Source organism: Alternaria metachromatica (assembly GCF_023757995.1).
Source record: "Alternaria metachromatica strain BMP 0045 chromosome Unknown scaffold_16, whole genome shotgun sequence".
NCBI classification, from domain to species: Eukaryota; Fungi; Ascomycota; class Dothideomycetes; order Pleosporales; family Pleosporaceae; genus Alternaria; species Alternaria metachromatica.
Genome location: NW_026055507.1, coordinates 746734 through 759802, shown reverse-complemented (window position 1 = coordinate 759802; position 13069 = coordinate 746734). Strand labels below are relative to the sequence as shown.

The 13069-nt window shown below is 55.3% G+C and overlaps 4 protein-coding genes across 4 annotated transcripts; 1 reads left to right on the top strand and 3 right to left on the bottom strand.

Annotated features, from left to right (window-relative positions):
- Positions 1 to 406: 406 nt before the first annotated feature.
- Positions 407 to 1889, bottom strand: J4E83_007019 (uncharacterized protein; the record flags this gene model as incomplete). Its single annotated transcript, XM_049333926.1, has 3 exons — positions 407 to 1732; positions 1819 to 1826; positions 1883 to 1889. The coding sequence occupies 3 exons, from the start codon at positions 1887 to 1889 to the stop codon at positions 407 to 409; spliced, it is 1341 nt and encodes a 446-aa protein (XP_049187182.1).
- A 3050-nt stretch (positions 1890 to 4939) lies between these two features.
- J4E83_007018 (uncharacterized protein) lies at positions 4940 to 6632 on the top strand (the record flags this gene model as incomplete). The annotated part of the gene is made up of 2 exons (XM_049333925.1): positions 4940 to 4948; positions 5175 to 6632. 2 exons carry the CDS (start codon positions 4940 to 4942, stop codon positions 6630 to 6632), a joined length of 1467 nt encoding a protein of 488 aa, XP_049187181.1.
- Positions 6633 to 6805: 173 nt separating this feature from the next.
- Positions 6806 to 9029, bottom strand: J4E83_007017 (uncharacterized protein; the record flags this gene model as incomplete). Its single annotated transcript, XM_049333924.1, has 2 exons — positions 6806 to 7816; positions 7968 to 9029. 2 exons carry the CDS (start codon positions 9027 to 9029, stop codon positions 6806 to 6808), a joined length of 2073 nt encoding a protein of 690 aa, XP_049187180.1.
- A 2669-nt stretch (positions 9030 to 11698) lies between these two features.
- Positions 11699 to 12318, bottom strand: J4E83_007016 (uncharacterized protein; the record flags this gene model as incomplete). Its single annotated transcript, XM_049333923.1, has 2 exons — positions 11699 to 12255; positions 12312 to 12318. The coding sequence occupies 2 exons, from the start codon at positions 12316 to 12318 to the stop codon at positions 11699 to 11701; spliced, it is 564 nt and encodes a 187-aa protein (XP_049187179.1).
- Between the last annotated feature and the right edge of the window lie 751 nt (positions 12319 to 13069).

The window sequence follows — 13069 nt, the reverse complement described above, 5'->3', positions numbered from 1 at the left end:
TGCTTCTATATACGCATCGTCGCGGCCCTCGCGCTGTTACTACCGTCGCATTGTCGCAAGCTCAAACAGCGCACTTATACGACTCCGGCTTTGTCGCATCGCTGTCCTTCGAGATGAGTCGTGTCTTCTGCGGGTACGGGCACAGGAACCTGTCGAATTGGGTTCCCTTCGTATCGTTGAAGCTCACGGGCAAGGTCTGCGGCACGACGTCCTTCTCGACCCAGTCGACGAGCGCATGGAACGTGGCGGGAGGCTTGCCGCCGGCAGCGCCACCATTGCAATGTCCGAGGCCAGGGACTTGGTAGTAGCGGAAGAAGTCGTCGACGTTGGCGTCAAGGTCCTTCACGCGGTTGTAGTAGTTGTCGGTCGCCTTGTGCGGGATGATATTGTCGGCCTGGAGAAGAAGTTAGTCGGGTGTCAAGAGTAAAGGCGTAGCGGATGGAGAACTTACCAAGCCGTGGAATGTCATGAGCTTGCCACCAGCCTTGCGGTACTCCGAAAGGTCTGCGTCCGCCGTCTCGATGATGGAAGACCACTCCTGGACTGATGACTTGAACATACGCGTGTACTCCTCCACTGAGCTGATCTGCGTGTAGTTCCACTCGGGGTCTTTCTTGACGAAGAACTTCAACCAATTCTCACCAAGGCCCGACGGAGACCCGGTGCATGTACCATTGGCATTGCAGGTTGTTGTCGCAAGAGCGACCCGGAAAGGGGTACCGTCCATGCCATCGCTGCCGGTGAGATCGCTTGCGTAGTCAACGCCGTACCAGATGAACTCGCCGTCAGGTCCCCGGGGGCCTTCCCATGTAGCGTTCGCAATGACCGCGGCTCCTTCGCTGATCGTGACAGCCTTTCCGGTAGATGTGCAGTTGTGAACGCTGCCAACTATCGTGAATGGGTCGAAGAAGCACTTCTCCGGGTCGGAAACGAGACCGTCAACAACGCCGTCGAGAGGGTCGCAAGCGGCGACAGCAGCCGAGGTGATGGCGTCAAGCTCACACTTCGTCGGGAATTGGTTTGTCATTGACATCATGACTTGCGCCCATGCAGCGTTGAAGAACAACTCATTCCAGTTGATCGCAGCCGCTCCTGCATTGATGCCGTCGTACGCCTCAGGGTAGCGCTGAGCGAGCATGAACCCCTGGCGACCACCTTGGGAGCATCCGTTCCAGTAGGAATACTTCGGGGCTTGTCCGTAGAAGGACTTGGCGACGTCTTTGGCGATGAAAGACTGGTCGTGGAGAGACTTGGAGGCGAGGTTCTGTATCGCATACAAATTGACATTGCCAGGGCTGTTCAGCGCCCACGGATCAGGAATAGGTGACGAGCCCAGGCCGGCGTCTGTTGTTGAAGCCACATAGCCCTCGCCTATGGCTTCGTCCATGAAAACGTAGGATATAGTGAACCGGCCAGCAACCCAGCCTCCGCCTCCGACGGCCTGCAGTCGTTCGTTCCAGTTATCGATTGGGAGCCATGTCTCTACATTGATGTTGTCGTTCTGGCCTTCGTGGGTGTACGTTACGGTCACGTTGCAGAAGTCGAGGCCGAGCGCGGCGGGAGAAGGCTTGTTGGTGGACGTGTCGAAAGCTCCCGTGTAGTTTTGGACGAGCGCAGCGGTGAGACCCGTGACATTGGCGCCAAAGACGACGGGGTACGGGATAGAGCTGGCATTGCAGGCAGAGAATGGGACGGTGAGGTTCTGCATCGTGTTGTATTGTGGAACGAGAGACTGTGGTCGGATGGTGAGTTGGAACGATCGCGACATTGATCATATAAGTAGCGACATGATACAACAGCTCTCGCCGAGATGCCTACTGTAGGTACTCTGGTACGACAGGCGAGTCCGCTTGGTGGTCGATGCGTGGATGGGGACGAATACGAGTCATGGTATACGACGTATTCGCTGGTTGGCTACGTATCGCGCTAGGGTTGCAAAAGTACCTCGTTCGGCCAGTCGAGCCAAGTTTTCCAGAAGCTGCCCAAGAATCTCGAAATCTCTTCGATTAGTACTCTGCCGACGTTGCCGACCAGCCACACCCGGCGTCTACGATGCAAAAGAACCGCGTAGTGGGCCAGAATAATGAGCGCTTCCGGTTTGCGCATAGACAAAAGTGCCGTAAACTCGCTCGAGAGATTAATTGGAAACACCCAGATTAAACCAGTTCCAGGCGGCTGATTTGACGGCTTTTCCACGTCAGGCTCTGTCTGGTATACGACTGTCAGCTCAGATGCAGCCACACTGCAAGTCTGTCGAGATTCCTCGCTCATATCCGCATGGTCCAGTAAGTTTGACAGGCGCTCCGCCACTGCTACTGCTGTTTGTCCGTTCGAACATATGGCATGATGAATGGCACTCGTGCTTCGCTCGAAAAGAGGAGCAACGCTGGTCTGGTTCAAGAATCCCCAGGATTGCGATATGATGGCTCGAACTCCTCGATGCAAGTTCATGTACGTGACGAATCCATCCAGGACTCCACCCGGTCCCACTTCGGCATTCCCAGCGACTTCTGAAAGGGCGTGCAAGCCAGTCATGGTGGAGAATGACATGATAGACACAAGGTTATCTGGCGTGACTTCGATATGTGCACTATTGAAGGTGCATAACGCCTGAGTTTGGAGAGCTCTAGCCTCCTCGCGATGTCGGTCTGCTTCTTCAGGGTGTTGGTAGCTCATGTGCATGGCGGAGAGGGCCAGAACTTGGTACATGGCATATGGCTCTGACAGAATCGCTGGCATAAGAGCACGTGCTTGCGTGTCGTCTATCGACCCTGTTTCTGCGAGGCTTGGCAACGTCTCGTAGATGAAGTGGCTGAGCAACTGCATATGTCGCAAGCTGAAAGAGAGGTCCGAGCCATGCGGTGACGACGCCGCCGGAGAGAGGAAAGACAGGTCCACGGAAGACGTCACGGCTGGTGACACCGTACTGCTGTGTTCCACAGTACTCGGCACGCCATGCGACGTTGGAGTTCCGAAGTAAGATCCTGATGTGGTCTCGGGAACCGCGTATGGCGATTGGCTGGATACCGCGCGTTGAGATGGGTCTGGTGGCCTTGAGTACGTGCATGTACGATCATCGCGCGCGCAATTCTCGCACGTGGGCTGCGCCTCATCGCACTAGAACGATCAGTATGGTTTATTCCCTAATGCTACGCGAGCAGATGCAGGTACCCGCGCTCACGATGCCGTCGCGTACCTTGATGTGGCGTCTCTTGCACTCTTGACAACCGTTCCTAGATTTGCGATGCGATCTTCTCAGAACCTTACGCGGAGCCATGGCGGACTTTGGCGAATGCGACGTAATTGGCGAAAGGACGATGAAAAGAAATACGTGGAGGCGGGAATACGGATAGCGGCGAGAGGGTCTTGAAGCGTTGAATACGGATACGCTGACTAACCAGCGTTCTAGTTTAGCGCCATCGAAATCCGAATATGGGCTCGGGAAGATCCGTTCACGTTTCACCGACCCAGCACCAGCACTGCCGCGGCCATGTGGGTCTGTCATGGATCATGGTCGGTGGTCCGTATCGAGTGTACGGCGTATATTGCTACTCACGGTCGAGCCTGAACATAATCGCAATGACGCGGCTGCAGTTTACGGGACCCATGCGACGTTGTCTAAGCCCATAGCTCTCAGGAAGCTTGGGAGGGGGATTGGCGTTGGCTGCAACGTGCGTGATGCCCTGCACGCCCTTGATACCCGCTTTGATGGACTTTAAACCTGGTGAAACCTAGAAGAGAATGGACGTCGTTCTGAGCCGGACTTTGTATCGGGACATTCTTGCGGACAAGCTGCGTTTTCGAGACAGCGAAGTACGCAGCGGGCTTTGTATTCGATATCGAGAGTGTACCGAGCGAAGCATGCGCTACGCGGTATCGTCGGAGCTCAAGCCTGGGTCGCGTTCCCGACTGCGCAAGTTGAGGACGCGAACGTCACGCGCATGAACACTCGACCACAGCGTTATTTTGTGAAGGTACCGACAGCTATTATGGATACTCGATCGTCGTTCTCCTTGAAGAGGAGCTGGATGGGGGGATGAAGATGAGGTGTTGACGGGGTAGCGTGTGCCTGGCAGAACACGCGGCGCGGCGTTATGTAGCTCCGATGCGTCATCCGGCTAGTCAAACATTGTGTCGCTCTCAACACGAACACAGTCGCCCTGCATGTCAATGCCACCCAGACCTGAGACGGCACACGGCTTCCACAATGTTACTCCGACGCGATTCAAACCTTCAGCCAGAGCAATAGGGATCTTGCGGTTGCCTCAGGCATAATTCCGATAGCACACCTGGTACCTCTACCGCACAGCAACTTAAGCCCCCTTGCCAACATGGACACTATTGGACCAGGCCGCAGAGGAAGTCGGGCAATTACCAGTAAAACATCGACGGCATGGTATCCGCTGCCCGCGCGTGGGACGCTGACACGTCGTTCCAGCTCAAGACACTCACTCTTATTGCTCAGCTGTTTGCTGACTTTGTGAACACATAGTAAGGGCAATCAACTTCGAAGCGGCACATGCGAGCAAAGTCCTATACTTCACATCACGCGATGTCTCGTGTACCGACACTTCACCGCCCTCCGCGATACACACGTCCCGTCTTTGGTCTCAGCGTACCTGACCGGCCGATCCTCCTACACAACATCGTAGTACCGGCCGAAGCCGCGGACAAGGAAGGGCGATGGATATGATAACAGGCTGTTAGAAGATACCGATGGATCGGCTGACCAATGTCTCTTGGCCTGTCGTGCACATCGATGTGGGCTACGCCGTGACAACGGAATGTATGATTGGATCGCTGCGGCTGACTGCATACGCCCATACGCCCATACGCCCCGCCTATTTCAAGTGCTATAATGCGAGCTACACCGTATATATAGCTGATTCAGTGGCATTTCCGACCCGCTTCCTCGCACTGTGGACAAGCTGAGTCTGCAATGGCCGACGTCATCATCGTAGGCGGCGGAATCGCTGGCACCGTAGTCGCTTCGCGTCTGCACGAGAGGAAGCCATCGCTATCCATTGTACTCATTGAAGCCGGTCCCGATCCTACTGGGAATCCACATGTTACCATACCAGCCGCGGCCGCGAACCTCCACTTCTCCCAGTACGACTACAACTACTCTACAGCACCTCAAGAGCATCTCGATGGGAAGCCCAAGCGAAATGTAGGCTTTAGAGGCCTTGGCGGCGGCAGCGTTATCAACAACGGTACACATGGTGACTGCAGGTGCGCGCGACCAGCTGACTGTGTTAGGTGGATGGATTCGAGGCGATGCGCAGGACTATGACGAGTGGGCACGCGATGTTGACGATCCGCGATGGAGCTACGACGGCCTATTGCCATACTTCAAGCGCACGGAAAGGCACTTCGACCCCGATGCGGATCCCTCGCAGCATGGGCACGACGGTCCGGTGCACACGGCATCCGTCACCTCTACCGGCCGTATATACCCATTGCGCGAAACCGTCCATAAGCTTTGGTCGAACCTCGACATACCACATATTCATGACCTGAACGACGGCCGTCCTCAAGGCATCAGCGATCTCGTTGAGAACTTCCAGGACGGCAAACGGCAGATGGCGCACTCCGTGTACCCGCTTCACGGTGTCCAAGTGCGCACATCAACCATCGTCCGGCGTGTGCTATTCGACGATACGAATACGGCAGTCGGCGTCGAGCTCACAGATGGCGAACGCATTGATCTTAACGAAGGCGGCCAAGTCGTCATAACCGCGGGCGCCTACCGAACGCCCCAAGTCTTGATGCTCTCTGGCATTGGAGAGCCTTCCCAGCTAGCGCAGCACAACATTCCAGTTGTGTCCAACCTCCCAGCCGTCGGCCAGAATCTGCATGATCATCTGATGATGTACCGTTATTGGAAGCTGCGAAACCCAGAGAAGGGTCTAGCGATCGGCTCGCCGCTCTTCGGTGGTCTAAATTACGACAGAGGGGGGCCGGTAGACTTCTTGGTTCGCGCGCCTATACACCAAGTCGGGACACTGAAGGCAGCCATCGAGCGCGATGAGGGCCCGGTATCTGATAACCACCCACTGCTCAAGGGCCCACGCACTCACCTCGAGATGCTTCTCATGTACATTGCCGTCGGAGCAGAAGCGCAGGGTCTTAGTATCCCGATGGACGGATCATCCATCATGACCTTTTTCATGGGCTGTCTTCCGACGTCGCGAGGCTCGGTGACGCTTGCATCGTCTGACCCGTCAGCGAATCCTATCATCGACCCAAACTACTGCGCTACGGAAGCAGATCGCTACGTCTTGCGCGAGGGTTTCCGTATGCAATCCGAGCTGATGTTGGATACAGCTGAGGGTAAGATGCTTGTCGAATACGAACACATTCCGCCAGGCTATCCGGGGAAGTCTGACGAAGAAATCGACGCGAGACTCAAGATGGGCGCGAGTACCACCTATCATCCTGCAGGGACAGCAGCGATGGGGACCGTTGTTGATGGATCGCTGAGGGTGTCTGGGGTCAAGAACTTGCGTGTAGCTGATGCGAGTGTCATTCCAAAGCCTCTTGCGGCTCATTACCAGGTACCGGTCTACGCAATCGCCGAACAGGCCGTTGATATCGTGCTGGGTGAGCACTTCGAAGTGGCTAGACAGTAAATGATAATGTAGACAGACTCTTTCATGCTTCGTCTAGCCCAGTGATCGTGAGTCGCACTACTGTTCAATATGTCGACTTGAGTGAACTCACCAAAAAGGAGCTACTCCTGCAACATACCAACGACCTCTAATTTCCTTTTCATATACAGACTAAACTTCTCGGCCCCCGAGCCTTATAGTAGGGTGATGATCTCCGGACTTGAATAGTGTGACGCCGAAATCGACGTGTCGCGGCTCATGAAGGCCGTGGCGTCCCAACTGGAAGCTTCGCTTGTGGATTCGTCAAACCTGAACACCGTGACCACTCCGACTCGTTTGTACGTTCCTTCAGCCACATTGACTGGTACAATAGCAATGCCCGTGTGAGGCGTGATCATAAGCACTTGGCAAGAGTTGTGCACTTCAACGTCGAACCACACAGGGCCCTGCGCAACTCTGCCATTCGTCATGCAGACTTTACATCCTCTCCCAGTCTCTTCTACCTTGGGCGATACATCGAACACTGCGGCGACCGGTGCTTTGATCTTCGCATATCCCTTAGTGAGCTCTCCGAGCGGATTGACCCCCGTAGGGCAGACGTCGCATTCAATCAGTTCTGCGCAAGTTTCCCGACCAGGGTCATTGTCAAGCGCATTATAGATTACAACGCCTTCAACAGACGCAAAGGACCATGTCGGAGCTCTCCAGACGTCGGGTCTCTGTGGCGTCTTGGGAAAGAAGACGTACTCATCCCAGCTGGGTATCTGCAGGCGCCAGAGTAAGCCTTGAAGGAACCAGCTTTTCCAGATACCGGCGTGGCAGACATCGCCAGTGAGCTTCTGTAGCGCCGAGATGACACCAGAGAGTGCGGGTAGTTTATCCGTTTGGAAGGTCATATTGCGGGATGTGTACTCCTCGATCAACCGCGACCACACGCGCCATGCGGGGTTGAAAGCCCAGAAAGCCTCTACATCCTTCGATTGCTGGGTATGTTGTATCAGTGGTGTTTCTTTCACACTCTTGAGACCCTGCGCGATCCGTTCCAACGAGATCTGCTCACAGGCATTATAGTCTTCGATGTATCCATCCTCGGTAACGACTTGCTCTGAGCACTCCCATTGCATCTGGTAGCTCGCGAAGTGTATCGTGCGGCGTGCCAGGACACGTTCCTGGAGAACCCACACTCGGCTCAAGAGAGGCTCTTCCTAAGCAGCGTTAGCTTCAGATGATGTGACACAAAAGGAGGAGGCCTGGAGGCTACATCAACATGACAACATGCAATGTAGATGACCTAGCGTCGGTGCAGGCGCCCGGGTGTCCAATCTTTACTGGTCTCTTGGGGGAATTGAAGCTTACTCTTCGCATCTTGATCGACTGGTCGATGACAGACTCCATCGAGCCAGGGGACATAGTCAGATCGTCATAATAAACGAACAGGTCGAATGACCCTTCTGCGTCCGTAAAAGTAACGACGTGTCGGTCTTTGGCTTTGCGCGGTTGCAGGAAGCCCTCGCCACAGTGGCTGGCACGCGTAGCCGCGATTGTGAGGTACGCGTTGGAGTACACATCAGCCATTCGAGATGCTTCTTTCTCCCAGTCCGCTTTGTCGTCTTGTATGATGCAGAGGCAGTCTGCCCAGAGGTATCGAAGTCCCAGATACCTGGTGAGGAAGACGGCATCTTGGAGGGTTGAGGGTAGCTTCATATACTTTATTCCATCGTTCTCTTTATGCTTTTCCAAGTTCTTCGATGTGGTCGTGATAGGCAGGCCTTTTCCCCAACAATAGCTCAAGGCGATGTACCGGCCTGTGCTGGCTGGGGGGAGTTCTACTAGCTTCAGCGATGTGTTCTCGAGTAGAAACCGTGGATCACCGCGGATGCCTTCGAAGTCTGCGCCTATAGGCAGTGAGCCGAGGTCCAGAAGGCGTGTGGGTAGCAAGGTCGCTTCTTGCGTCGATTGTCGGCAGCTCGCATGGTGGTTGTCGCACTGGCTGACCCATGCTGATGTTTTCTGAAGCACGTAGGGATGTAGCGAGTCAGAAATGATCTCGTGCTCCCTGAAGCAGTCTGCGACGGCACTATCTGGTGTTGACATGTACCAGAACCTGCCGCTGAGACGTACAGTTGGCATCTTTTCGCCCATGTACACGCTAAATCCAGCCGAGCGGCCCGATTCTAAGCGCGCCTGCAGCCATAGTCTTTCGTCGAGGTCTTTGCAATTTGTATGATAATGGTAGCTGTTACTCAGGCGGCTGAAGACGGAATGGCAGAATGTGCACAATCGGCCTGCACTTTTCTGCAGATCGGACAGGCTATTGTGCCATTTGGCGAATGGTTCTTTTTCGTAGTAGGATTTGGGTAATGGGAACCACTGGAAATGGTCATCGACGTCGATGTCGCCCCGGGCAAGTTTGAGCATGCTGCGAATAGGCAGGGCCTTGCATATGTTACAGAGTGCCATTGCAGACTAAATTGACATGAGAAGATGCAAAAGTGTTTGACGTGACGTTGATGTAGACTCCGGGGTGCTCAATCGTTTCCTGGATTGATGTGGTCAGTCGATGATGTCTCGACGAGCGTAGGATGAAGCAGGCGGCTGTTGCCTAGCTTCGCGGGACTTGGCCCGCATGAGATGACAGCGCAGTTAGTACGTGGGCACGGCTTCCCTTCATGGACATGTACATGGTCATATTTCGAGGGTGATGACTGCCTAAGTGAGACGTTTGCTTTGATTCGAGCTCTTAAATACACGGTTGGGGCAGGCGCGAGGTAGGCCCATCAGGTGGAGATGCGAGGTGCTTGCTCCGATCGGAAGGCCATTCCGAAGGCAAGGCCGAAACTCCGCGCTCGCACATCCCTTGCTCCCTAGCCATCACACTCCTCACGCCACGACGTCCTGCAATGCACGCAAGTCGCGACTTTTCCTCTAACAGCATCGCAATGCTCCTTCCAGCTATTGAAGCACTCTCGGTGGACGTTCTGCCCGCACGAGCTTTTACACCACACGAGGTCTTCCCTGCCCTCCGGCGCGTCTCTCTTCATCGCATGGCAACAGATAGCGCAATCCCCTTCGATCTTTTGCCTGCGCACCTGCATCAGGTCACACGCTTCGCATGAACGCTCTTCCCAGTCACCGCGACACACAGGACACGTGAAGTCCCGGTGGTCGAAGTAGCACTGCCTACGCCAATCCTCGAAGCATGTTTTATGGAGAGTCCTTCCGCAGGTGGACTCACACCACACAACCTCCGACCGATCGTACTGGGAGAGAAGGTCGCCTTCTTGACATATGGGGCATTCATCGTCGAAGGGCAGACGGCGGGCATGCGAACGAGCACAACGAGGTGTTGAGGTCGTGAAGCCCGGTGATACCTGTGGCACAGTCACGCTCGAGGCCTCGCCGGATGTATCGCTGAACGCTTGACCTGGTACCTCGCTGGAAGATCCGCTGGACGACGCACTGGACAAAGGTTCTCTGCCGGCCGCTGTGGGTCTTCGCGCATGTCTTGCTAGCCTCCGCATCATATAGGGTGGGTGCGGCAACATTGGGCTTGGTGCCTCGCGGGACGAATCGCTTGACGAGTCGCTAGACGGCGGTCGCGCGCCCGCAGTCGTTGGGCTTCTCACTCGACCCGGCGCTGCGGTGAGAACAGGGCGAATAGGTGCAAAGCTCCTTCGGATGCGCAGATTCGAGAGGATATCCGGCGGCGAAGACGACAAAGGCGGATCGTTCGATGTCGTTATACGAGAAAGACGAGATTCCAACTGCGCCATGCTTTCGATGGCAGCTCGACGAACCGTAAGCTCCTCAATGCGGCGCTCAGCATCACGAAGCGATTCTTGTAGCGCAGCGACCTCGGCACGTGCAGCAAGCTCTGCCTCCGATGTTGCGACGACTGAGGCATTCTTAGACGGCTGCGCTGTATGGTGGGCAGTAGAAGACTTACCTATCTCAGACCCAGGCCGCTGCCTCACCCGCTCCGACGTCGCGTCGATCCGTTCCTCTACTCGGTCACGCCTAGGGAACGCCTCCCACATCCGCTTCATCCAACGGTCTAGCATCTTGTCGACTTGGTATTGATGGAAACGAACACACAAGCCATGCTCAGCAAGGCGCTGAAGTTTTGGCCGGAGTCGCTCAGGGTCTGGACTTTGGTTCGCCAAATCAACCACCAACATTTCGACCCGGTGTGCGTTGTCTTGACGTATAGGCATGCGGCACTTGCGACCACGTGAGGGCGCCCATCCAACGCAGCGGCTGTCGAGGGAAAGCTTGAGCACCGCCTCTGGGTCCCATCGGCGGCCAGCGACGGTTCCGAGGTTGGTCACATCAAGAGGCATGCTTGAAAGGGTATGTATTTTTGGAGTATCAGGGACGAATTGCGCAATGAGTATCGAATGTAAAGTCGTGATGATCTGGAGTTCTAACGCTGGATGGCGTCGCCCAAGTCTAGTTATACTCATCAGCGCAGTCTTCGTTGGCCCTCGCAGCGCCTCCCATGACACCCGCACACCTCCGCTTGAGTGTGCTGAACCTGGACGGCCATGGCTGTGTTCGACGCCCCTGAGACGAAGTAGCTGGCCAGGCTGCAACCTCTCCGTCCCTCACTGGGCGAACGCTAGGCGCAGCGTAGCATACCAGGTTCTTTGTCGCGTAGGAGCGAGGCCGCGCGCCTGTGATTTCATGCATCGTCTTCTGTCGAGCGTGGGGTAAGTTATAAAGTAGTGTGGTAGCGAGGCTGTGCGGCACAGTCGATCCCAGCGGCTTCCTGGAACGACATCCGTTTCTGGTCGCAAAGCGATAACCGGCTACCGTTGGACCAGACCATTTGGAAAACGGAACATGAAGCGAAACGTGCTGGAGCCTGGACGGTGTGGCTGCGAAGATGCATGTCTTCGGGTATTGCGACACCTCCGCATCCCACGCAAAAGGAGACATCGAAGAGGCGCGCTGCCGGCCGCGTTAGTACCAAAATAGACGGTTCGTTTGATCTCAACGCGTTGTAGACTTCTGGATCATTGACTCCTGTCGTTCTTGGTAGGTAGGTGTCGAACATTGTCGTGACTTGGTGATCTCAGCATCTCGGGCTACGGAGTATTCGGCAAGCCCTCTTGCATAATCCGCCTTGCTTCCTTCAGGTCATTCGATATCTCGTGATCCCAAATCCACGCCATCCTGGTCTGCGCATTAATCCGCAGCGCCTCCAAATCGTCGCCGACGCCTTCTCCTTCGAATTCCCACAACATACCGGCTTCCTTGCTGGTCTTGACCAGCTTCTGGCTGCGCGGCCTTCTAACAGCGTCGTATGCGTGGAATACCGTCTCGAGGGTAGTCTTTGCATGACACTGCGACAACAGCTCGCTCAGGACGTACACATCTTCAATACACATTCCTGCACCTGCGCCTTGGTGCGGTGTCGATGCATGAGCGGCGTCGCCCACTAGGCAGATGAGTGGCTTAGCGCTGTAGTAGATTGATGCAGGTGGGTGGTTGAATAGCGCCCAGATGTCGGGCTTCCGGACGTTCTCCATGATCTTGCGCACGGCAGGAATCCAGTCCTTATAGTCCTCGAGCATGTCTTCGCGGGATGTTGGGACGACCCAATTCTGATCTTCCCATGTGGGTCGCGAAGAGAAGGCGACAACTGTAAGTTGTTAGCTGAATCGACGAATGAGCGGAGTTGTTAAACCATTGAACAACGTTCCATTAGCGATGGGGAACGTAAGGACGTGCCCATGGTAGCCCATATACATCTGCGGCGTTCTTGGTGTCTCATTGTCCAAGATCTCAACCGCCTCCGACATGGGCAATAGTCCCCGATAGGCGTACTTTCCTGAGAAGACCGCCTTCGCTGCATCCGAATCACCCAGCACGATAGATCGCACGCGACTTTTGATCCCGTCGCACCCAAGCACCGCACTGTGCTGCGCAGTAGACCCGTCGGCAAAGTGCAAGATCGCATCGCCGGAGCCGTCGTCTGCTTCGGTAATCTCAAGTACCCTCTTCTTGAACTGCGCCACTCCTTCTGGTACCAGTTTGACCAGCTCGTCAAGAAAGTGAGCCCTATGCACGCCCCCTCCCGGTCCCTTCCTCCCTGGTATGACAAAGATTTCTTCCCCCAGTTTGACATTCTTCTTTCTCTGATCTCCCACGCGCACGTGGAACCAGTTCGGTGGGTCGGTAACCGTGTTGCCTTTGCTACATTTAACGAATGCTTCCGCGATGCGTGGATCGATGAGGGCCATTGTGCGGACCATAACCGGGGAGAAGCCGACACCTGCGCCTATCTCGCCAAAGGCTTCGGCGGACTCGTAGAGGGCGACACTGATGCGTGCACATTTAGTGAGGATTGCGATAGTCAACGTGAGGCCAGCGATGCCGCCGCCAACGATCGCGAGGCTTAATGAGCGGTGCTCGGTCATCGTGATAGAGTTGTTAGATGTATGTGTCGTCGATCA